Genomic DNA, 26,179 nt, shown 5'->3' with positions numbered 1-26,179 from the left:
ACAAGAATGACAAAAATGGGACCGGCAAACGTGCGTTTTTAAAAAAAAATTTCGGTCTCAGAGATCGAGAATCGGTCCCAGACCGGGGAAAAAAGGGCTTTTTCCCACCCCTGGTCTCCAGTGCTTTAATCTGCTGATAACTACTTAGGCTAGGCCTACTATTTGTGTGAAGGAAACATTATTAAAACCTTGAATGAAGGCCTATGTTTTAATATTTTAGAAATATTAACTGCTGGCTTTTATATTTTTGTCCAACAAAATCCTTTGGGAGTTTTTCTGGTACATTCCTGTGCCTTTTGAAGTATACATACACCATATAACTATATGAAGAGTATTTTAGTATACATGTAGGGCCTAATAAGAAATATAATGTGGCATTTTATCAAAAGTACTTAGTATGTAACCCATTTTTCAGTATCACACTTTTTAGTAAAAATGTGTCATTGTTCTGCTACAACTATTTGGAATACTACATTTTGTATTTGTACATGTATATGTAAATTACATGTATACAAGTCTTGATATCATTTCATCATCACTGCAGGTCTGGATCCAGGATTCTTAGTGGGGTTGCCTGCAACTACTTAAATGGAAATTGTATATTAGTTGTGAATACACTTTAAAATAATGGGGAAATATTTTTTGTCATGAGCAGGGGAATGCAAACTCCTTGACACCCCCTGGATCCACACCTGTTTTGCATGATAATTTGGAGTAAATCCAGAAGTGGTTTATTTTCACAATGTGAGTTGTGAGTCATGTTCACCACGAATATTACTGTGCCAAAAGAAAATATCTTGATATGTTAAGTTAATATCAGTTGTGCCTTTAATAACAAGAAAAGAAGTTTAAATGGTTAAGCCATCATGTTTAAGCCTGATGGGTGCCAGGTTTGTATCTCAGTATCAGCTCCAACATTTGGGAGAACAGGGCTCATTTTACAGGTACAAGTTCACTAAAGCAACATATTTAACTACTAACCATTAACATGTTCTGGAAACCCCATATAGCTGAGGTATGTGACCAGAACCACATGCTTCAACCGTAACTGGATATAAACACAAATATAAGTAAACAAATGTGTTCCTTTCTTTGTGCCATATATAGCTTATTAATGCATTAGCGATACTTTAGCACAAATAACAAATAGTTTATTTTGTATTTTGTGGTATCTAGCAAAAAATTAACAATGCCAGTGCCATTAGTAGATTTGTTTCTTTTTCACTGGAAAGGAGTTTCTAAATTACATTGTATGTTGTATGGCAGTATAATTTTATAATCTTACAAACTGTTATCAGGGCTAAACTGTTTGTTTATTAAAGGCATACTGTCACGGATTTAAGGACCTTGTTTCTGTAAAAATGGATAATAAATAAAAATTACATTAATTGTTGGAAACCCAAATCTAGCTATCGCATCACCTTAACTGAACCATGATGGGAGTGAAATCCATGTCATCACTCTTGGCAATTTTAGTTTTTGAATTATGGACCATTGCCATAACTCAATTATTTTTACAAAATCTCATTAAGAAATGGAGTATGGTGGTTATGAAGATGGTTGAATAAAGTACATTTAGGGACAAATAAAATTATTTTTGTTCAGGTAATACTTTGTTAGACCGTTAAATAGGTCAGTGGTCTGTGACAATATGCCTTTAAGTTGTTTAGAGTGATTTATTAGCTATATTGTTTTTGTTATTACATCATTTGATATGCAAAAGATATTGTGATATATTATATGTTTCTGCATTTATACTATAATTTATAATATATTTATTTAGCTTTATTTTAAAATGAAAATGTCATGAAATATGAGCTGTATGTGTTGGAAAGATACATATCTAATGCACCATTACTTACAGTTTAACAAGTAACAAACATTCGTACTCCTAAATTAAGGGGCCATAACTCTGTGAAAAATGGGTAAATCACCATTAAAGTCAAACATGAGCTGTAACAAAACAAAATATCTTGAGGCATTCACCACATTGTGATAAAAAAAAAAACATTAGGAAAATTAGCAGGGACAGACAAACAGACACAGACAGACAAAAACAGGACAATTAAAATCTATAGGCCTCTCCGGTTGGACCAGTAGGGGACTAAAAAACATAAAAATCAACAGACCAGTATGCTCATTCTTCAGTATTAAAAGAAAGACTTGAAGTGATGCGTTAAGTATTATGTAACTATCAGCAAATAACAAGGAAGATTCAACAGGATGAAACAAAATGGGCATCACATTTAAAAGTACCATTTTATTAATTTACCAATACAATATATCATATTAAGCAATAATTTGCATTCAATATCATTGAATATGTACACCAGTTCAAACGCCTTGACCCAATTATGTACGTATATTTTTGGCTGTGAAAATATTTGTTACACAATATGAGCTTAAGTTTACATTAATTTATTAGAAGACTGTGATATATTTAAAGTTACTCGAATGTATTTTTGACTTGTATGATCTTATTTTACATTATTTTACCATTAGCTAGCTGTGAACTGTGAATGTTTTATCTTATATATTATAAGCTTTACTTTATATACATTAGATCATTAGAAGGCCGTGAAGAGCTGAAATATTTTTTATTTCTGTACCAGCATTTGTTTAAAAAATATATACTATGACTTACAGTTGAGTAGAAATTAGAAATGTCATTGTTGTGCTCAAAGGCATTGACCCTAGTTATTAATGTAAACGTTTGTTGGCTACTAGAGCTTCATTACCATTAAATTAATCAGTGCTTACTGTACAGGACTTCTAGATTATGGTAGCCCCACTCCCACGGCTAGGGATATTCAATGTTGGGCTAGTAAATAACTACTATTGCCATGCCCAACGGTTAGTGAAAAAATGTTGTCAAATGCTGCATTTAAGTCTTATCAGTGCTCTACAAAGCAAGTTTAAATTTACTCTTTCCTGGCCAGTAAAGTATAATATTTTAGTCGCCAGCCACTTATATTTAGTAGCCTGCTAATATATACTTGTAATTAAATCGATTCATCTGCCATTTTATGGCACATTACTAATGCTGTAATTGTTATTAGAACCGCATTCGAATGAACCCGCGAAGGGGTAATTCCTAGTTGTTAAATAGTAATTACAAGTTGCTGTTTGTGTCCGGTTCCACTAAAACAGTGAACGACTATTAACTATCATTATCAAATTCCGTACCCAATAATTATATTAAACTAAATTACTATTTTAATGGCACTGCTAAGATAGGCATTTAAATTGCAGTACTCAAAAGTTAAATAAAAGCATTGCGATAATATCTACCAGGCTTCAACGTGTTACTAGTAGTTACCAATCGGCTACCTTACTTTTGGTTTAAATAATATTTATTTTTGTCACATACTGCCTTGTAAATCTATAAATACTGTTTTATAAATAGTTGTGTCTTTAAAGCCGTCTAAAGTCGAGTCATGAAAATAGAAACATGTTTTCATCCTGCACTGGTGAAAATGACTTCCGACCTGACTGAAACGACATTCACAACTGGAGACTTCGTTATCATTATTATTAATGTTCAAGTTTCAAACAGACACGTAAAGACACACAGTGACTCGACAATGATCTCATTTTAATACATAAATAAAACATGGCTCTAAATGGGACAGGGCCGAATTATTTCCAACCGCTTGAAATTCAAGTTAAGGGAGATAACATAACGAAGTATTACCTACCTTAACGTCACTGTGTTTACTCTTGAATACTGGATAATGGTTATTCATAGTCCGATTAACTTGTCTCAAACTTTTATTTTTCAAAAAACTACCAATAGAAAACACGTTTTATGGAAGATAAATTGATACTGGTCCACTGTGTTTTCAGATATCCAGTTTTGTTTACAGATTAAAGTAAAATTATTGGACAGTCGCCAACTGGCGAATGTGATTTTATTTTTTAAGACACCAGGGAATGTATTTAGTCGCCATGGCGAGTGTTTTACTCACTTTGTAGAGCACTGCTTATTTTGTAAATATGAATATGCTGCCCTCACCCCCATCCTCCAATCTTGGTGTTTTTAATCTCTTTAAGTAACATATCCGATTATTACTATTAGTAAACTTGTATTAAGTAAAGTAGAGCTAGTGAATTTTTAAACGTGGCTAGTAAATTTTTTAAATCACTGATCCCATGGCTAGTGGATTTTGTAAAAATTCGAGAAGCCCTGGCTTACAACGTCTTGCTTAGATGATCAACTTTGGCAAATTCAATGTATTTCTGGTCATCCCAGTGTATTCAGTGGCTCAAAATGCATTTTATACGAAAGAGAAAAGATACATACATTAGAAACTAGGGTCAGTGACTTTATTATTTAAAGGTTCAGTGTCAAAGTTGAAATTATAATATTTTGTTATTTTCACATTTATTTGTAATAATTTTACTACAAATTAATCGATCCCATACATAATCTTTCCATAATTAACTCTAGAATTATTATAATAATTTTTAAGTCTTGCACTGGACGAGTAATTTGTGGCTAACTATAGCATGGCCATCATGTTTCTTGGGTAAGGTGATGGCAAAACATTCTGGGTAAACTTTGTGTCTTGAATGTGTACTCATAAAACTGTGACATCACTAGTAAATGTGTGTTATACGTTCTCTGGATTCCCCCCATAAATGTATTTTTCTACTAACAAATGAAATTATTTGGTTGTAAAAAAATTTATAGGCATAACTGTTTCAAAGCAAAAATTAATAAATATATTAATAAGTCTTTTAAACTTACATGTAGTTCAATTAGTGTTAAGCAGACACATGTTGGAGGATATAAAGTGGCCTGTTAAAACAAGTTTGACAAATTAGTGTTATGGTATTTTGATGATATTGAGATGATACAGGGTAGAAGTGCTATATTTGGGTGTTTTTTTTTACAATAATTAGGATTGTATTAATTTTGTACATTTGTGGAGCACAATCATTTTCTTTTCACATTACCTGTCCCAACAAGTTCCAATTTTACACATATTTTAAGGACTAGTCAAGTATGTTAGGTCTTTTGAAAATTAATGGATGTTTTCTCATGAGGATGCATATCTATATTGCACACACACCTACAGTTTGTTTTATTTGATTTTAAGTATTCCACATTATTTTAAATATACTATATACTACCAGTATCCAAATGTAGAATCTGATTTTGCCATTTTAGAATTTTGCTTACAATTATTATTGGTTTGTATTTTACATATACATGTAATACACATATATAACTGCACTGTTTGTTATTTTGTTTTGCATTTAAATATTTTCACATTGTTTTATTCTACAAATACCATATATACCTTTTAGTTATTTGTGTTTGTTATGATTCATAGGAATATGTTGCAGTGATGAATGAATGAATGCATAATGAGACCTCCAACTTAGTGACAAATTGTCGGGACTGGTTTAAAAAAAAGAAGACATATTTTATATTGTATTCCAAACTGACATTTCCTGTAAAAGTTTGTTTTGTTTAACAACACCACTGGAGCACATTGATTATAAATCATCAGCTATTGTACTGGATGTCAAACATTTGGTAATTTGACATATAGTCTTAGAGAGGAAACCCAGTATATTTATTTTTTTCCATTAGTAGCAAGAGATCTTTTATATGCACCATCCAGACAGGATAGCACATACCACAGCCTTTGATATACCAGTTGTGGTGCACTGGCTAGAGAGAGAAATAGCCTAATGGGCCAGCCGACGGGGATCAATCCTAGACTGACCGCACATCAAGCTAGCGTTTTATCACTGGGCTACGTCCCTCCCCATTTCCTGTAGAGCAGAAGCATATTATATAATTAAAATTGTATGACTGGGCCCAAATCAGTTATCTACTGATTCACTGGGTTGGGGTTTGTTTGGTTGTTGTTGTTGTTTGTTTTGGGGGGAGGGATTCTTGTCTTCTTTTTTGGGGTAATAGTGTTTTTCATAACATACATACATACAATAGGAGTCATGTTTTGATTTTAAAACTTTTCTTTCTGAAAAAAACTATGAATATGAATGCTAAACAAAACACAATAAACAATTACATTTAGAGCTTTATTGTAATTTTTTAAATAAATATACTGTGTAAGTAACTAATTACATTTATTGCCGTAATTACAAGGTGTAAAACCAAAAAAAATATATGGCTGGGATTAGATTCAGCAGTCGAATAAACATGGAAAACATAACAATGTTTCCTATCAACATATTATGACATTTTTGTAATCATAAATTTAACTTTGTAAATAAATATAATGAAACATGAAAAAACACAACCAGAAATATATAACTCATTTATAATGTAAGGCCATGATAATACATCCAAAACATTTCAATTAATGAAACTGTTTTCACTTAGCCTAACCATACAAAAAGACGAACAATATGGCTGTCTTCATGTTTAAAGACATTGTTGAAATAAAAGATTTTCAGCACTGAGGTGATAAAAAATATTTGAAAACAAGATTTAACAAAGCAAATTAAGGAATAAAATGCAACAATTTCAACTGCTAAGACACAAATGTTGTATGTGTGCATGCCTGATGCAGTCATTATATACATGAATCAAAATCACATTTAGTTAATTTTTACTGTTACCACTTTATTATTTATAATCCAACAATATGAATGAAAAGTAGTTTTATTTGTTAGTTAATTGTGTTCATTGGCAGTGCTCCATTCGTAATAGAATCGGGTTAGTTTTGAAAAATTGATTTTAAATGCACCATTTTATAACAAACAAAAAACATTTGATGCCTGAACTTTTGATTGTTGACATGCACACCTTAATGCACAAACCACAGTATTCAGTATACACACTATAAACTTAGACACAAATAGATTTTATATATAAATGTGATTATATTCAGTAATTATATGCTCATAGTATCGCTTGAATGAAAAAGTTACAAAAATATATTACTTTTAGAGTGTCACATTTTATTAATATAAAACATACAAAGCTACCAGCTTAATATACTTGCATGTTTCTCACCGAGCAGTACTTTCGGCTATCAAAGCCAATTAAAAAAATCACCATTATTAAATACTATTTATATAAAAAGGACAGAAATATTTGTTAAATTACAATTCAGCACATTTTAAACTACTGTTATATTGACACTTGGTCGAGAGAAAGAGGAAACTTGCTGCTATTACATAGGCCACTCAAACTGACCAAGCAGCAAGGGACCTAGTTACCTTTTATGTGCACTTTTCTATAGACAGGATAGTACACACCATGGCCTTTCATGTACCGATCAGGGAGAACTGGTTGGGATGACTGATTATGTGATGATCCACTGCACCTCAGGGAAGCGCTCTACCACTGAGCTTCATCCTGCCCCTATAATTCTTATTTTACAAATTACATACATGGAATAATTACATGTGAATTAAGGCAAACCAGATTATGGTGCACTTCTGTAATTTCCACTGTTCGTTCTAGTGTGGCATTAGCACCCTACCTTTTTATCAATCAACATAAAGAAAACTCACATTTGCCTAGCTTGCCCCAGGTGTGTCGGGTTGGTGAATCAGTCGCCCTTAGTAGATCCAGTTATTTTCTAGTGCCCCAGATTGGTATGTTAAAGGTCAAAGTATGTGTTACAAAGGTGTATGTTAAAGTCTTGCTGCTACTCTGTGGTAATAAGTCTCCATAACAGAAGTCTCTAGACCAAGAGTAGGAATAACTAGACACCAAATAGCCATAGGTTAATGTGGTTATATTCCTTTTCTTTCAATTTGCATACAACCTATTGAATGTATATAACTGGACTTGCCAGAGACAGTAGAAAGTGAAGGACATAGTATAAATAGCGAAGAATGTACCAGAAAGTGTGACTTCTTCAAATTAATCCATTATTTGTAAAATGTTAAATGCGACAGCAAAATTAATTACTATTATCATATTTTTAATGAAATATTTCATTAAAACAGTAAGGAATATTACGAAACAAACAGGATCCTTTTGGTGTTTGGCTATTGATATATATGATGCATATGTTAAATGTGCAATCTATGAGTGTCAGTTTTCGACAATCTTTAGTGTATTTCATCAGAATATATTACTATCACCAGTATAAGGTTCAAAAAGATTAATTTGCATGTTCATTCCATCATAAAGATGTGTGGCTCTTGGGCTAAAGCACTCTACTTGTTACAAAATTGTGGGTTCAAATCCCTGACCTGAACACAATTTGTTTTTCAAATTGCATTGTTCATAGCTGTAAATTCTTGAAAAATAATCTACACTTGGAACAACAGTATGACGTCACATGAATAAATTATTGCAGGATATTTAGTTCTCTTCTAGTTATTAGTTCAAAACTGAAAGACAAATGCAACCTGTAATTCTGATAGAGAACATTAAGTAGTATTCATAAACAGGCACTATATATCACGTAATAATATATCACGTAATGATCCTGCCTCTTAAATACTCCAGTATTGCTGGTGTCCCTTTGGTGAGGATCGCAGGCCTTGGATTTCTACACGGGTTGCCACTCAGCTGCAGAGATCTGAAGAAATCAATATTCATATAAAAATAATCAGATTTCATAAAACAGAAACAAATATTAACCCTCAGTTAATAATAAAATAGTAGTATTAAAATTATTGTCAATGTCAATGTACATAGCAAACATATTAATTTACAAATGGATAAAGAATATTTCAAGACTTAATATATGTTTACAATACATCCTAACTATCTCAAGACCTACAATGTATGTTGGACTAAACAAAAGTAAAAACCAGTCGAAATTTGATAGATTATGTTCAAATGAATTAAAAATATTTCAAAACTGATCTCAAATGCATCTGTAGAAAATCGTGGGCTGGGAAAGTTAAAAGGGTTCAGATGAACTTCTCCACCTCGAGGGCTAAAACAATATTTACAGTGCAACATATTCAGCTATTCATATTGCTGTCCAGGAAAAATGTAGACAGCGGGGTCTGCTAGGTTCATATTCAACCCACCCACCTCAAAGTCCAGACCGTGAAAATATAGTTTTCTTCATTTTGACAGAATATACTGAATGGCAGGGATTGGTTCATGTACACTTTCACAAAATTTATCATTACATTTATTTGATACTCACTTAGCGGGAAGGAGAAAACATGAAAGTACTCCTAAGTAATAAATGTTAAAATAATCCTCTTAAAGTAAGTACTATAACTGAGATTAGAAATACTTCTTTATGAACATACTTGAGAGAAAGACAGTTGCCAAGCTCTGGAGGAATCTGGCTGCAGTTATTGTTCTGCAAGTCGAGTGTCGCAAGCAGAGGAAGTTTCTGAAGTCCAACTGCATCTATTGTGTCAATTTTATTGTCGGCCGCAAACAGTATCTCCAGCTTTTTCAGCTCAAACAGAACAGGGGGCAATCGAGTGAATCTGAAAATGAGTTTCGCTTATAAAATCATGCTTTAAGTTATTGTTTGCTAAATACAACATGAAGCTGAACATGATGAATATATTTTGTACATATTTAATATAACTTTATTTTTGCAATTAAATGTATGGTCAAAAAAGTTACATTCTCTGGCTACCATATTATAACATCATGTACAAATGTGAAATACAAGCTCAAATGCACTTTTTAAAAAGTTGTGTGTGTTCACTATGAACGGATATCGTCAAACGTATACACTTGATTCGTCACCTGTGCCGCCATAGCCAGACCTGTCAACCCTCCCGGATTCCGCGGGAGTCTCCCAGTATTTGATCAAATCTCCTTTCACCTGTGCGGGAGACAGTTTCTCCTGTTAAATGACATTTTTGTAAGCATAAAAAAAAATCGATCCTCTTTTGTCAAAATAACAGAAGGGAAGTAACTCTGCCTTTTTTTCTCATTCGGAAAATGTCGACTACTTTCGGTTTCCGAGAATGTAACAGGCCGAATTGTCCCGACTGTTTAACCTTTGCCGAAGTGAGAATTGTGGGATAGCCTATTTATATTGTTAAAAAAGCACATGGAGTTTATAAAATGATGTGTTATTATAATGTTTGTTGTCATCGTAATGGCTACGAAGCGTGTTGCCGCTAATTAAACAGGCTGTGTATTGACATTCAGTGTTGCCATATAATAAAAAAAAACTATCCAATTTAGTTCCAATAGCCGATGATAAGATTAAAAATCAATGTGCTCTAGTGGCGTCGTTAAATAAAACAAACTTTACTTTTAATAACACCTCTGAATTGTAAAATGTCTTCCCACTGGATTACATAATGCAACTATGACAAATCTGAGTTGACAGCGATACACACGATGCATGTTAAAATCACGTCACAGCAAGACAACGAAAAGACCAATTAGCTGTATAAACATACTTGTGTCAGTTAATTTTGTATGTTTGTGCGGTAAAATGTTGGTTATAAGGGTACACTTCAAGAAATTATTTTTGTACAATTAAAAAATGTTGTTTGACATTGACATAAAGTTACTCACGGAAATGGGTATAATTCCGGTATATTTCACACGATGTCCGTAAAGAGGTTTTACTTATGATTAATGAAAATACAATGTTTATTGCATCATTATAATGATTTTAAATCAGTACCACGCCACCGTTCCTCATTGTAGTAAAAACTGAATATTAATTTATAAGATTTATATAAATTTGTCTTTGGTATTAGGTACACTAACCACAAATGATAATGTAACGCAACCTGTAAGGCTGTAAGTGTAATACCGTAAATGTACTAATTAAAATTTTTATTTCTTGTTCATGTTCTTAACATTTTTGGATAAAATATTTTTTTTTGTTTAAATATGTATTAAATCATAATAATATTTAAACTTAAAAAAAAATAAAAATAATAATAATTTTTTTTTTTTTTTTTTTTAATGCCAAGATCTAAAGTTAAGAAGTATATATGACATTATAAAGTATTCATATAACTTATTGTAATAATGTTTTTTTTAAATCTTGCGATTTTGGGTTAAATTGTGTGAATTTAAAAAATCTCCTGCTTTTTGACCAAATCTCCTGCTTTTTCAACACACACCTCCTGCTTTCTCTTGACTAAAGGTTGACAGGTCTGCATAGCTCGGCAAAGCACAAACGACAGCATGTTGTCAGTTTCAGTTAACATGTGCTTTTGCCGATTTCAAATTGTAGGGTTCGTCTCAAAAAATTTAAAGAAATCTTGCGCTGTACAAAGAACGTTCGGTTGAGGATACGGTATAGTCTTTAGTTAAAACCGTTTGATCTTGACAACATATTATTGACAGTCATACCTTCCTATTTCAGAATTGATATTTTATAAAGTGTGAGTAGAACTTTCAAAGTTTAGTTTGTATACTAGTAACACATTAATCATGTATATATTTTAAAAATAAAATATACTAAAGTAGACAATGAACGTTTTCACTTCTTAATTTTATGTCTTAAAATCAACAAATTCAAATAAATATTATTTTGTTTGGAAAGGGTAAAGTTGGGGTGGGGGGTGGGGGGGGGGGGTTGTTAATGACATCAAAGATAAAGCTTATTGATGTAATAATCATCCGACCCCATACAACTGTAAATAAAATGTGCTGAGTGCGTCGTTAAATAAAACATATCCTATCCTTTCTTCTGCTGTTGGATGTCTAACATTTGGTAATTTTGACATATAATCTTAGAGAGGAATCGGGTGCATGTGCAGGGGGAGGGTATTGGAGGTCGAAACCCTTACTTGCCCAAGCTTAAAAAAAATTGAAATGTATTTTTGGGGGGAGCATGGCCCCATATAAACTTCGCTTAACACAGTCTATAACCCCAACCCCGCTGAAATCCCTGTACATGCGCCTTGGAAACATGCTACATTTTTTTTTAGCATGGGATTGTTTATATGTACCATCCCACAGACCGCGCATTTAAAAAACCCACCTTTTTAGGTCTAAGTAATGAATAAAAATAACATATAGTCTTGAAAAATGTTACGTAAATCGAACACAGTACCCTCTTCCTCTACCCCTAGAGCGTTACGTAATTAGTAACACCCCCTTACATGTAACACATATGCCAACAGCTGGCCACTGTCAAAATTTCAAGGCAAATCCCCTACTCACCGAACCCTGGAACGGCGTTGTACCATACCTCTATGGATATAAATGTTTTGGAGATATGAGACGACCCCTCAATCAAGACAGTTAAATTTGTTCAAAAAATTGCAAAATCTCACGTGATCTCTTGTTGGGTAAAACTATAGGAGATCGGTTCCACTTTCAAAATCATGGCTTTGTTTTTGACCTGGATAAGCCAGCGTAGTGAAACCAATGCAGAGTGCGGCGTCATATTATATGCACCAAACGTAATTGGATTTTCTGTTCTATATGCTTAAATAATAAAAATATTCCAGGGAATGTAGTTTTAAGTAAATTAAATAGGCAACGTGTATAAAAGTAGAATATTTGAGAACATTTATTTACATATGTGATATTTTTTAACATTCGTTACTACATATCAGTAAAAGCAAAATCATTTCCGAAGTATGCAACTCTGTTAGTGAGTGTAATAAACAGTATATGTATCTGGATGTAGTCATAGTTGGAAATTAATTTAACATATGTACAATACCATGTACAATTTTAATAGAAGTATCCCGGATTTGTGTGAGAGAAGGTTAATCATACATAACTAACATTAATACACATTTTAAAATTTAACCTAATTTAAGCCATCACTTCGATGTCACACTGCTGTTCTAGATGTAGATTATTTTTTTCAAGAATCTACAGCTGTGAATAATGTATTATGAACTTTTTGTGCATTTAGGTCAGGGATTCAAATTCACAACTGACTAAACTCGTACATTTTAATAGGCATCGAGCTCTAGCCCATGAGACCACACATCTGCATCATCAAATGAGCATGTAATTTAAGCCTTATAATTTATAACCTGATACTAGTTATAGTAAGGCATTAGATTAACATCAGTGAACCACTTGAGAATTTACTGGCCAAATCATTCAGGCAATGGAAGAGTTTGTTTCGTTTAACGACACCACTAGACACATGGATTAATTAATCATCGGCTACTGGATGTCAAACATTTGGTAATTCCGACGCAGTCTTCAGAGGAAACCTGCTACATTTGTTTTAATGCAGCAAGGGATCTTTTATATGCACTTTCACACAGACAGGATAGCACATACCACAGCCTTTGATATATCAGTTGTGGTGCACTGATTGGACCAAGAAATAGCCCAATGGGTCCACCGACGGGGATCGATCCCAAACAGACAGCACATTAAGCAAGCGATTTACCACTGGGCTACGTCCCGCTTCCTCAGGCAATGACTAAAAGGATCTTGTCATTAAACAATTTAGTTTTTAATTTGACAATTAATGATTCAACAGATGATAGATTAGTTGGAGAAAGCACCCCTATGGAGCTCATTAATTATTTTTCATGAATCCACACTTACTTATATATTCACTACTATATACTGTTTTATATTTTTTTTAAAGGTTCAACCCACCCCACCCCACCCCCAAGGGTGTGCGTACATATCCAATGCATTTCTAGAGTTCAGACTTTAATAAACAAAACCTTACCTGTTGTTGGAAATAGTAATTTCTCTCAGATTATCTAGGACATCCATTTCATGAGGCAAGTCTGACAACGTGTTACACCTGAAAAAGACAATCACATAACTTGAGGTCTTGAAAACAATTCAAACTAAGGGAAATACCAGAACAATTGATAACTGATGATAATTCTAACATGTCCTAACTCAGAGTATAGAATTAACATTGTGTGTGTATGTGTGATATTCAAATGTAATGACATATTTCCTTAACAGCTTTGTCCTAGAGTGAAATCACAAAAAATAATTCAATTTTAAAACAAGTTTTATAAATATGACATGGCAGAAGCTAATGAAATATTGAATTATAACAACATGAAGTGCGTAAAAAGACACAAAATAGAAATATGTGTAATGACGACAAACCTAAGATCGAGTGTTGTCAACTTCAGGTAGAGAGAAATATCAGAACTAAGTGATGAAATCTTGTTGTAACCAAGGTATAACTCTCTTAGTGTATTGCCAATATAAACCAAACTGAAATTAAAAATTAAAATATGTTACTACAGATATATTTAATTAAGTTCAACTAGCTAAATATTTTGTATATTCGGTATCATTTACTGTTTTAATTCTAAACCAATAAAAATACTCTTCTCAGGGTTAACTAACAGTTGAAATACCCTCTTTTTTTTAGAATTACTTTTAAAATTTGTGAAAACACATGAAATGAGGTGTGTCCAATTTCAAAATATTTTAAACCCATAACCATCTGTTTTATTTTTTATTATGTGACTTCAAATTATTTTCTGGCAGAAAGCCTGGTCTTGGATCATTTAATAATATAACTGTCAGTTGCATTTTCTAATATCTGTACAACTTAACACATGCTGTCATGAATCAAAGATAAAAAGAGATAAACTAAACAACAGAAAAGATAGTTAGATGTTGATATCTTCATCCTATTTGTTTAGTAAAGATTTGAAGAACTATGTTTTTAATAATTGACAATAATGAAAATGTCATATTTTTTGTTTGAATAAGAAACACAAAACAATATCCATTAATTTCAAAGATTTTAGGGTATGTAATTTTATCATCCGCACCTCTGGCATAAACCCTGAAGGAATATCTGAAAACATGTTAGGTAAATTACATTAATATAGGTAAAATGTGAATACTTCTCTGGTACGTTGGTGAACAGATTTTTGTTGAGGTTAATGGAGACAACACCACTAGTTTTGGCCTCCTCCATGATGTCTTCAGGAAGTGTAGTTGCTTTTCTGTTGCTGAAATTGTGAAGTATTTAATGCAGTTAATTTTTAAACATACTGTAAAGAGAGATTTTAAGGAAATAAATATACTCTTCAAAAGAAGAAACGCAAAACTACATTGTCGTAACATTTGGAGAATTGATTTAATTATTGAATGGTGAGTCCGATAATTACCAAATGTTGCAGGATTGTTCACAATTCACTCTAGTCCATTGTGAGTAAGTGATAGGACACACCACCAAGGTCACGGTCATCTGGAGTCAATACCGGGTGTGGCCTCCGCGTGTGTTGACAACTGCCTGGCACCGCCTGCCCATTGAAGCAACCAGAGTACGGATGACGTCCCGGGGGATGGTGGCCCACTCGGCCTGCAAGGCTGCTGCCAGCTCGGGCAGGGTCTGGGGCTGTGGTTGTCGCTGTCGGAGGCGTCGGTCCAACTCGTCCCATAGATGCTCAATTGGGTTCAAATCCGGTGATATCGATGGCCAAGGAAGGACATTAATGTTGTTGTTCTGTAGGAAAGCCGTTGTGAGACGTGCTGTGTGAGGCCTGGCGTTGTCATGTTGGAACACTGCGTTGGCGTTGGCCATAACTGGAATGATGTGTGGCCGGAGGATCTGGTCAATGTAGCCCTGTGCATTCAGATTGCCCTGCACGTGGACCAGGTCAGTTCTGCCTGTGTGTGAGATGGCTGCCCACACCATGACACTACCCCCGCCGAATCTGTCCACTTCCTGCACGCAGTTTTCCGCATAACGTTCACCACGACGCCTATACACGCGACATCTTCCATCATGACGTCGGAGCAGAAATCGGGACTCGTCACTGAACCACACCTGTCTCCATCGCAGTTGAGGCCATTGTCGATGAATCTGGCACCACTGCAGTCGGAGTCGACGGTGTTGTGGTGTTAAGATGACACCTCGAACTGGACGTCTGGCACGAATTCCTACCTCACGTAGGCGGTTCCGTACGGTCTGGTCGGATATCCTGCGTAAACCTGGCATTGCTGCGGCTATGGAGGTGGCAGTAGTCAATCGTTCCCGAAGGTGGCGTACCCGGATGTAGCGGTCCTGCCCGGGGGTAGTGACCCGTGGTCGACCGGATCTAGGGAGGTCACGTGTTGATCCATGTTGCTGGTAACGGTCCCACAGTCTGGAGATGGTGCTTGGGGACACATGGAATGCCCTGGCAACGGCCGTTCTGGATTCGCCTGCGTCTAGTCGGCCGATGGCATTGTTTCTCTGCGGTTCACTGAGACGTGGCATGTCCTGGATTGTCAACTGTCGGCCAGATACAGAGGCCAGGCAAGCGAACACCCTGCACTTTTATACTGTCGGTGTTCATGTTGCACGTGCAGACAACGCACGTGCAGTGGTGACATGGTTTGCACGTGGCTGCGTTTTTGCGAATATTCACATTTTGGAACTTTATTGTACAGTAGCTGCGTTTTATCGAATGTAACCGTGGGAATGTGTTTGGGACATGCAATGACCTTATATTCACGAAGAATGAACCGGTAGGAAACATAAAATCGGAGTTATAACCCATTTGTACCCTTTTGCGTTTCTTTTTTTGAAGAGTATATAACAGTAGTACATAGTTTAATCATGTCTTAACACATACACCCACAAAAAATTAAGTAAGGTGAGTTTTTGGTGGGGGTTTTCATGAACCATGTTTTCAACTACATGTATATGTTGACTTATTTTAATATTATCAATAATATATCATGCAGACACACCAAAATGTCAACATAATAAAAATTTAAAAAAATTATATCTCTGCAACTGCAGTTAAAAAATATCTCATGTTGATCATAAATTGTCAATTTAAATATTTTTTTTGGAGGGAGGGGGCCATGGGGGAAGGAAGAGTATATACACACGTACAACAAGTGCTTCATGATTGACACATCAAAGATGGGTGCTGTCCTGCCTGTGGGAAAGTGCATGCAAGAGATATTGGAGGGAGGGGGCCATGGGGGAAGGAAGAGTATATACACACATACAACAAGTGCTTCATGATTGACACATCAAAGATGGGTGCTGTCCTGCCTGTGGGAAAGTGCATGCAAGAGATATCTTGCTGCTACAGGGAACAATGGCTGAAGTGAACTGTCATTCAGGTGTCAGTTTATATAACTTAAAATTCTCAATACCTGGTGAACTATTAAACATTCTGAATTTAAAAGTTGCAAACTTCAGAACATAATAAATTTCTTGTTTGAGGTAAATGATTGGGTTTACACAAATTCCAATTAAAGTAACTGACCAATCCTCCTAGTTACATTATACCAAAAGGCACCTACTGTGGTTATACCCACAATTATTTAGTTGTGTCCCTTTTTCTTAAATCATTGTGCACATTTTTAAAACCTATTTTAAATAATAATAATAATAATAATTGTGTACAGCTCCTAACTGTATTCAAGTGAGGACATTACTGTAACATTTACACAATGATTTTACATTCCGTAATTGTGAAACTGTACCTGTAATCAAGAGTTTTAAACTGATGTAGTTCATGTGCCCGAACTCTATCACTACTCATCCCCGGCAATGGTGAATCCTTGTCTCCGTCAGCTTTACTTACTACATCAGGTTCTTCCATTCGACTCTTCAGATATTTTTTCAGACTGACTGTACCTCTCTGAAATCCAATAGGACAAAATAATAATATATCACAAGTATGATTTCAAACAAATATCAGTAGGACTTAACAGCTTGCAAATGTTAGTTAAAATCATTAATAACTATGGATGAAAACACAGAAACATTATGTACCATTATAATAGGGCCTACATGACAAAGAACTAGACAATTTTAAGGTTCCGGTCATTCAGACCAGGATTCTGTTCCAAGAAGCAATCTTAGCCCTAAGATTACCTTAGGCACATAGCTACTCTATGCACTTAAGTTGATCTTAGGGCTAAGATCGCTTTGTGGAACGGGGCCCTGGTGCTTATAAAATTTTAGACTTGAGACTCTAATAGAGTCTGAGACACTAATGTCATGACAACGCCATACAAATTACATGCATGTGACGTCATTAGAGATTGAGTTTGGACTCTAAAGTTTTTTTTTGGGGGGGGGGGGGGGGGGGGGGGGGGGGGGAGTGTTTGGGGTGAGAAGCCCAGTGAAAGGCCACAATACCCCATTTAAACTTTCCAGTGCCTAGCACGGGTCACATTTAGTCAATTAGGCCACACTTTTTTTTTCTTTCTCGGATTATTGATCCGCTGACGTTAATTTTGCCAAAATGAAAAAGAATTTTTTTTTCAGTTTTCAGCCAATTTTTTATTTTATTTTCCCGCCTACTTATGATTTTTACAGTGGCGGTGTCAGGAAATACGAAATAAATAAAAATGCAAGCCTTGAAATATAAAGCTAAATCAGTAGTTACAAGCCCATCCTATTACAACTCCGTAAGATTTTGTCGGTGCACTTTCAGCTTCGATCTGGAAGTGTTTTATTTGGTGCAGTGCAACCTGGAGTGGAGTGGTATATAGAAAAGTGGAATTCAATCCCATCTGAAACGGAGTGCCAAAGAATCGTTCTCTCCCTTGACATTTAATTAATTAATTAATTAATTAATATGGTTATTTAAATTTTATCTTGATGGATTTTTATTAAAAGTAGTACAAAGTATGTTTTGAATGGTGTTAATACTTTAATTTATACCCAACTCCGACTTTGCTGAAATTTCATTTCATCTGTCGACAAGTTCAGAATTTAGACCAAACGCATTCAGTATGGCCAATATACGTCACAAAACAACGTGTTGACGTCATTGTGTTGACTGAAATTGGTTGTCTTACTGAAAACATCCGTAATAAAAAAATTTAAAAAATAACAGGAATTGGGTGAATTTTATTTTAATTTTTATTCCATCCTCCGATATCGTCTCCTTCAAAAAAAAATTCGTAATCCTAAAAAAAAAAAAAGTGTTGCCTTATAATACATTAAAAAGGAGTAAGATAAGTTACCATGACTATATCTCTTCTGATACTTTTCATTGGGTTTCCATCTAAAACAAGGGAGTTCAAGGAGTCAATGCTTCCTAAGGCGTATGGAAGTCTGAAAAATAAACAAAATTTTCAAAAATTAAGAGAATATATCTAGTGAATATAACAAGAACATCTCACCATGTGTGTTAATGAGTTCTTACTTTCTGACATTATTAATGGTGAACCTGAAGTTAAGTCCCAGAGTCCCAGCAATAACGTTATTCTGAGTTCTAGTTCTCAGCCACTGAGATCATTGTTGGTAGTCTGTATCTAGAAGTGGGTGTAGAAAGTACTCACCAGGTCCGACGGGTGATCTGTCTTTTTCTGACTGACTGTATCATAATTTTATTTATTTAGTTTATATGTATATATGTATATTAAAATATTGCTAACGAAAAGTATATTTTCTATAGGCTGGTGGACAAGTTGAAATTCTGGTGGGCTAGTAAATTTTAGTTGGTTCTGGTCCGGCGGGCTGGTGAAATATTTTTCATTTCTGCACCCCTGATCTAGATGTAGGTTTAGGCTGGGGCACAAACCCTCCAACCTTTATTATTATTCGTTTTGCGATGAGTTTTGTTATTCAACATCACCAAACTACATTACATTAATGCTGGAGTACTTAAAATGCTGTTATTTTATTAGCCACCGACATCAGTACTGGTAAAGTATTCAATAAAATAAATGCTACTTTATGTTATAATTCTCACCCATTGAGATCACTGTTAAAACATAATAACATTAAATAATATTGTTTACGTTTTATTCTCACCCATTGAGATCATAATTGGTTGGGCGTACAATATTTCCTAAAATATTATTATTTCATATTTTATTTTCACACATTCAAATCATTATCTGTGTGTATTGTCAGAGGGATCAACTACCCCCCCCCCCCCCCCCCCAATAATTTGTAGGGCCTACAATATTTCATAAAATATTATTATTTCATGTTAATTCTCACTCATTCAAATCATCTGTGTGTATTGTCAGGGGATCAACTAACACCCCCCCCCCCCCCCCCTCCAGTTCTGGAGCAAATATTTCAATTCGGGAAAAACGATGGAGAAATAAAAGGCAAAATGAGTTGGACTGAAAACTTCTCAGAATGTATTTCCAACATTCTACTCACAATATTAATTGTAATCCATGTATAAAGGTGTAGTAATTTGTTGGATTCTTACATAGCTGTTTTAAACTGACACTAATTTTGAAAATAATAATAAATGTTGTTATCCAGATTCCAACATTTCTGTTTAATCTGGGCAAAAATCAGCCTGCCCACTTATAAAAATAAGACACCACGTGCCTAAGATTATTTGAAAAGAATTTCATAAAATACTATTATTTGGTTTTTGAATTCTTACCCACTGAGATCATTGTTAGTAACATCAAGTCTCTGGAGTCCTTGCAACAAGGTTATTTCATCTGGGAGGTTTGATATCTTGTTATCCCGAAGGTCAAGGACAGTAACACTTTTCAAATGCACCAAATGCTCACTTGTCAAAGCATTTAACTGGTTGTTTCCCAGATGTAATTCCTGTATATGAAAATAAATCTTAGTCTGGTTACTAGGCTTACATTTTATGCCACAAATATCAACAAACACAAATTATGTTTCTGATGGGAACATGTTATTGTTAGTAATTTGACCTTTTTTACCTAAAATTATGAATCAAATAATTTTTTATTACCTAAACAAAATGTAACAGAATAGTGTCATAAAATATTAGAATTATTCATTAAAACATTTTTTCAAAAACAAATGCTAAAACCTTAATAAATATTTAATGAACATACCAGCAAATGAGACAAATTAACAGATAATTCTTTAAAGTCACAGACCCTAGTTTTAACCGGTTAAAGTGGTAAAAATTACAATAAAGTGAAATGAGTCTTTGATGCTGACACGGAGATATACCCGCTAAAAATAGACTAGAACTTGTCTGGACCATAACTGTTACTTCTCAGAGATATGTGCAATTTTTAGATTAAAAAAATGCATTTCATGGTATTACAAACATCAGGATGACACAAAACACTTTAGATGATGATGATAACTAGTTTAACGTGCCCATATACCACTAGGGTTTCGAACACGCCCATCCCGAGACCGACCTCCGATAAGACGGTGGCCTGACTCGGGATGGTGTGTGTGTGTGTGTGTGTGTGTGTGTGTGTGTGTGTGTGTGTGTGTGTGTGTGTGTGTTGAAACTGGGCAGAATTTTGAAAATAGCAATTAGTAAAGAAGTTAATAGATAAAATAAAAAAATAAAAAGGTTACAAGCCAAAAATAAAAAAGAATTGACTTCTCGGTCGAATATTTATATAATTTGGAGCATTTTAGAAGGACAGTCCAAAATTAAATAAGAGAAAGAAGAGAGGATCGGACTATTTAATAATATATATAAAAAAAAGTAATTTCGACATAAAATTTTAAACGCAGATCTAAAAGTTTAAAGTCCGATCGATATGTCCACACTTTAGATGTATGTAAATGGATAGTCTAAACAATAAAATACAAGTGACGTCTAATTTTAATTGCCAAAAACAGTTCTACTAGTAAAAAATATGTTGTAGTGTCTGTCACTTTAATACAATATAAACAGACTTGTTCAACCACATATGAAACATATTACTCATTGTAACTTTATCACCTTTAATAACATGATTAAAAAAACCACACACACAAAACACCTCACCATTTTAACTATATTATTTAAAATCCACAAATAGGAAACATGTTTAAACATCCTTACCTTTAAATTGCCACAGTTCTCAAGTATTGGTAAATATGTCAATTTGTTATGTCTTAAGTACAGTTGCTCAAGACGGCGCAAATTACCAAACTCTTGTGGTAACTCCACTAACTGATTGTGAGTGGCATCAAAATACTTCAGTCCTAAAATGAAAAATCATTTTCTCTCATCCTCAGGTATATAGGACAGGGCTATCCCATGAAAGAAAGCTATGCCATTGGATATCATGTGCTTGCGTTTAGGTTATGTTAAGCCTTAACATAACGTCATTGGTAATATGGTGTTATATTAATGCAACATGCTGATGTGAAATCATCAGACTACAGTTTTAAATCAATATTTTGTTATTATAAAAGTTATCTTGTTAATTTGTTGAGTTCAATTACATTTAACACATGAAACAAAGACAGCAAATACAATACACTGGATTTAATAACTAATAATTTATGCCTTTTTGTTCATTTTTTTCTGATTATATTAAATAAAGTTTCAACTATATGTCATGAGTCCACCTGTTATCTGAACAGTAGAGTCTTCAGTAGTGACCTCACACGTTCCTATTGAGCTATGCATTTAGTACCACAAAATACGAACCTACCAAACATAAGACCAAATGCATCATCGATCAAAGTAATAACCTATGCAGTAGACTGTCATATTCATTACTGGGCATGGAATGTTAAATGATGATGTTTCATCTCAAACCCCAATTTAGATTGGTTTTAATAAAGTTTTTAAAAACTGAATAGGTAGTACAAATGGAGAATATTTTCATTAAGAAAGTGTTGAGACAAACCATTTAAATCTCCTATTTCTGGTGGCAGTGTGACCAGCTTGTTGTTGGAAACATTTAGCTTGGACAGCTGAGATAAATATCCAATAGATGGAGGAAGCGTAGACAAAACGTTGTTTGATACATCCTGCAAAACAAACTTACATGTAGTACATATTCTTTAACAAAACAAAAAATACTTATATCATGATAGTCATTATAATAGTATTTTTCTAGGTGTTATAACAACCTGTCTCTTTTCTTTGTGGCATAATTTTCCATACTCAAAAAGAGAAATTGCCACTAATTAACTTTTTAACTAAATACCAATATTTATTAGTTAAAAGAATATAACACACTGTTGAATGTTTACAGCATACATTAGACATTAGTTTTTGACCATTTTTAAAACTGCAGAAAACTGTTTTCTTTTCATAATATATAAACTAATTTTCATATGTTTGGACCAGTCCATTGGAAGGGGGAGGGGAGAAATGCAGTATGGTTGAGAGGTCAGGTGTCATTGAAAAGAAAATACTCACCAAGTCCTGCAGAGAATCAAGCCGACCAATATCATCACATAATTCTGCCAGTTGATTGTGTTCCACATGAAGACTGACAAGACATTTCAGGTGACACAAGCTACTTGACAATGTTGTCAGATGGTTGCGACTGAAGAAAGAAAACACAAGTCGCTCATTTACAGGGCTAGCTCTGGGTGAGCAGAACATTTCACCAAATTATCTACTAAACATCCAAAATTGCAGACACCCAGTTATATTCTAACAAAACATCAATTGTAATATGAAATTATTTCGCCAAATTAAAATACAATTTGCCAAGTGCTTTTAACATTCGCAGTTGGTGAATTTGGTGGGTTCCCTGCTACATTAAAGGTTATTATATGGAATTAAGAAAGCAATTACTACAAGCACGACATCAACAAAAGTACTTTTACAGGTGGCCAGTACTGCTTCAATAATACTGGGACAAATAATGTTGAGCACTCAAGAAAATCTCTATCACAGACTGAAATTGTAAAATAATTGTTTTCTGTCAAAGCAAAAAATAAATAAAAAATTCTGAATAATTATATTATCAGCAAAAGACTGTCGGTATTTAAACATTAGATTTAGCTAAATATTCTAAGTAATGACCTTATGTCTAACTTCTGTAAATTTTCCAGTTGTCCCAAAGCATCTGGTAAAGACTCCAGTCGATTGTCATGAATCTAAAACAAATATGTTGTGAATCTAAACCAAATTTTTTTAATATAACAAACGACACAAGTGACAAATAAAACATGGGAATGTCAAGTACAATGTAGTTCTTTATGTTGTACATACCAAAATAGCTGTAACCATAATCAAAATGTTCTAAATTCATAGTCTACTTCTTTTTTTTTCATTTCATACGCTATATACTAGCATGTTTCTTTGGTTATAATCAATTACTACAGATGCCGTAATACAAATGTTGGACAATACTTATCGCAATATTTTTCTATTATATCATATCATTATTTGCGCTTATATAGTTTGTACATGTGTTAGTATTACTGTTAAACGGGTACTATTTGTGTTTATAATTTTTTTTTTTTTTTTTTTTTTTATTTAACCGCAAAAATTACTTAAGCAAACAGGTCTAATTACTAGTCAGTTACATTAAGAAAAAAACAAAAACACCAAGAAAAAGACAAATGTAACATGGTACATTTAGTCATAATACTTGTACTACAATATGGTAAAACAATAAATACAAAACACAACCAACTGTTAAAAAAACTAATAGTCTGTTTTGTTATTGTTAAAAAATAAAATTTGAACAACATGCTTTTCAGTACAGCTTAAAATTTATATTTTTAACTGGCCAATCAAAATAAAGGACACTAACTGTTTTGTAAAGTTCTGATAAATGTTAAACTCGAGACGATAGCTTTTTTTCTGTACTGGGATTACATTAATTAATTGTATGTGCCACCTGTGAATAGGCCTAAAAGATGCACTCATAAAAAAAAATTGTGCCCTCCGTAAAAATTAAAAATGGCGAGATGGCTGTATTTTCTATATCGCACAAATTTACTCCCACAAATAATACCCATTTTACAGTATATTTTCAAACAGAAACTACCAGTTTGAAAAAAGAATAAATAGATTCACTTGACTAGTGTATCATTTTATATAAAATGTTCATGAAATTAGAGCCCTTTAATAATTGACAATTGGTCTTTGCAATATCTTGTGGTACGTATCGCAATTCAGGATCCTGACAATACAAATCACTAATAATTAACCACCATGCTATGCAAATGAAATATGAATTTACACATGAGTAACATTTTTACTAAGAATTCATCAACAACAGCTAATAAAGCCAAGTTCTGTGTTTTGAAACAAACTGGTTGCTGTAGAAATATTATTCTTACATCTATGACAGTTAGTGCAGGCAACTGTTTCAGATCTTCTGGCAATGATGTCAGCCAATTTGATGCCAAAATCAGTTTGGTGAGATCTACTTGCTCCCACCAACGATCCTCGGTATTGGCTAGAGAAACATCTCTGCATTCTTCTGGAATATCAATATTAATACGCCACACAGCATCTGGCACTGCAATATGAGAAGCACTTTTTAATCAGCATCATAATAACCTGGTGCAAAATAGAGTGGATTAACTAATATTAAGAAATTAATAAAATATCAGGAATTTTTTGTTTTTAATTATAGTGACAATGTCTAATCAATTTAAAAATTGTTAACAACATGTAAGTTTAAGGCCATGAGAATGAAAGTTATAGATTTGCATCCACCGCCCGCATGCCATGAAAGGTACCGCTGAAAATTTTCATTATTTAAAAAATGTTTCATTAATTGCACAAAAAAGGCACTTAATGATCATCACACAAATTCAAGTTTCAAATCGTCAATAGTATTGTCAATAGTGGTAATGTGTACGAGAATTGCCGAACTCTTGATGTGTGGAACGATGTGATTGGTTTCTGTTTCAGCACATCAAATAGACCAATGGAAAACTTCGGCTCTCGCACGTCCACCTTCAAACATGTCAAAGGGAAAAATATCCGCCCGGTCCCCCCCCTCCCCTAACTCTAACCCTAACCTTAACCCCAACCCCAACCCCTAACCCCTAATCCCAACTAAAAATAATAATGGAGGGGACCGGGCTGGGGATGACTAGAGCTAGATAGGCCGTGTTCTCAGCCAAAAAATAAAGTTGTTTGGTAGGACTTTTCTTTGGCACTGTCACGTATAAAAATTTTTTTTAAATACTTATAATAAATAGACTTAGGCTTAGGGTTTGTGACAGTGCCAAGGGAAAGTCCTTCCTTTTTTCTTTTCTTTTTTAAAGGAGTTAGGCTTTGATCTCGGAGTTAATCTCCAAGATTATTATTTTTAACAAGTGGGTGCTAAAATTACAGTAAGCTATATGCAATGTTAAATTAACATCAAACCTTGTGTTAAACTTCTGCCCGATATATTTAACTGTCCACTTTTACGCGCCTGTTTCAAAACTTGCGGGTGGACCGTGTCATGGGATTCCGCTTTTTGATGGAATCCAGCTTTGGAACCCATCATTCTTTTTTGTACACGACCTCTTCCTGCCATACTTTAACGGTGCGTAGTCTGCTAGTGTTAACAGGATAGGGTATAAGGGTTTTCGGCTTTACAAAATCTAAAAACAGCGAGCTGTCAGATGACAAATTTTTATTTGTCGAGACTAGAGTTATCTTTCCTTGAAACATATTTCAAAGATGATTGGACATTTGTAAGGCGGGTTATACTGTAAACAGGCGTAATATGGCATGGTGGGCCAACTCTGTGGGTAAT

General features: G+C 34.1%; 1 protein-coding gene across 1 annotated transcript; it reads right to left on the bottom strand.

The window, feature by feature from the left end:
• Window positions 1-6,043: 6,043 nt before the first annotated feature.
• On the bottom strand, window positions 6,044-26,052 carry LOC121375634 (leucine-rich repeat-containing protein 40-like). Its single transcript, XM_041503181.1, has 14 exons — window positions 25,804-26,052; window positions 24,762-24,943; window positions 23,494-23,567; window positions 22,879-23,008; window positions 22,361-22,484; window positions 21,565-21,707; window positions 20,173-20,345; window positions 18,785-18,875; window positions 17,291-17,448; window positions 14,704-14,811; window positions 13,949-14,059; window positions 13,551-13,628; window positions 9,214-9,399; window positions 6,044-8,522 (listed from the first exon to the last, which is right to left on the bottom strand). Exons 1-14 carry the CDS (start codon window positions 25,955-25,957, stop codon window positions 8,417-8,419), a joined length of 1,818 nt encoding a protein of 605 aa, XP_041359115.1. The 5' UTR covers window positions 25,958-26,052; the 3' UTR covers window positions 6,044-8,416.
• Window positions 26,053-26,179: the final 127 nt, after the last annotated feature.

The sequence above is a fragment of the Gigantopelta aegis genome, chromosome 6 (genome assembly GCF_016097555.1).
Source record: "Gigantopelta aegis isolate Gae_Host chromosome 6, Gae_host_genome, whole genome shotgun sequence".
NCBI lineage: Eukaryota > Metazoa > Mollusca > Gastropoda > Neomphalida > Peltospiridae > Gigantopelta > Gigantopelta aegis.
This window is presented reverse-complemented; position numbering and strand designations above follow the sequence as displayed.

What these genes read in the sequence shown, in the direction of transcription:
- LOC121375634 (XM_041503181.1), bottom strand. Translation starts at nt 25,957, where the DNA reads ATGGCAGGAAGAGGTCGTGTACAAAAAAGAATGATGGGTTCCAAAGCT. An exon ending in ACTAACAATGATCTCAGTGG is followed by an intron (nt 18,876 to 20,172) that starts GTAAGAATTCAA and finishes TTTATTTTTCAG; the next exon opens with ACTTCCATACGCCTTAGGAA. An exon ending in GGCAACTGTCTTTCTCTCAA is followed by an intron (nt 8,523 to 9,213) that starts GTATGTTCATAA and finishes TGATTTCTTCAG; the next exon opens with ATCTCTGCAGCTGAGTGGCA.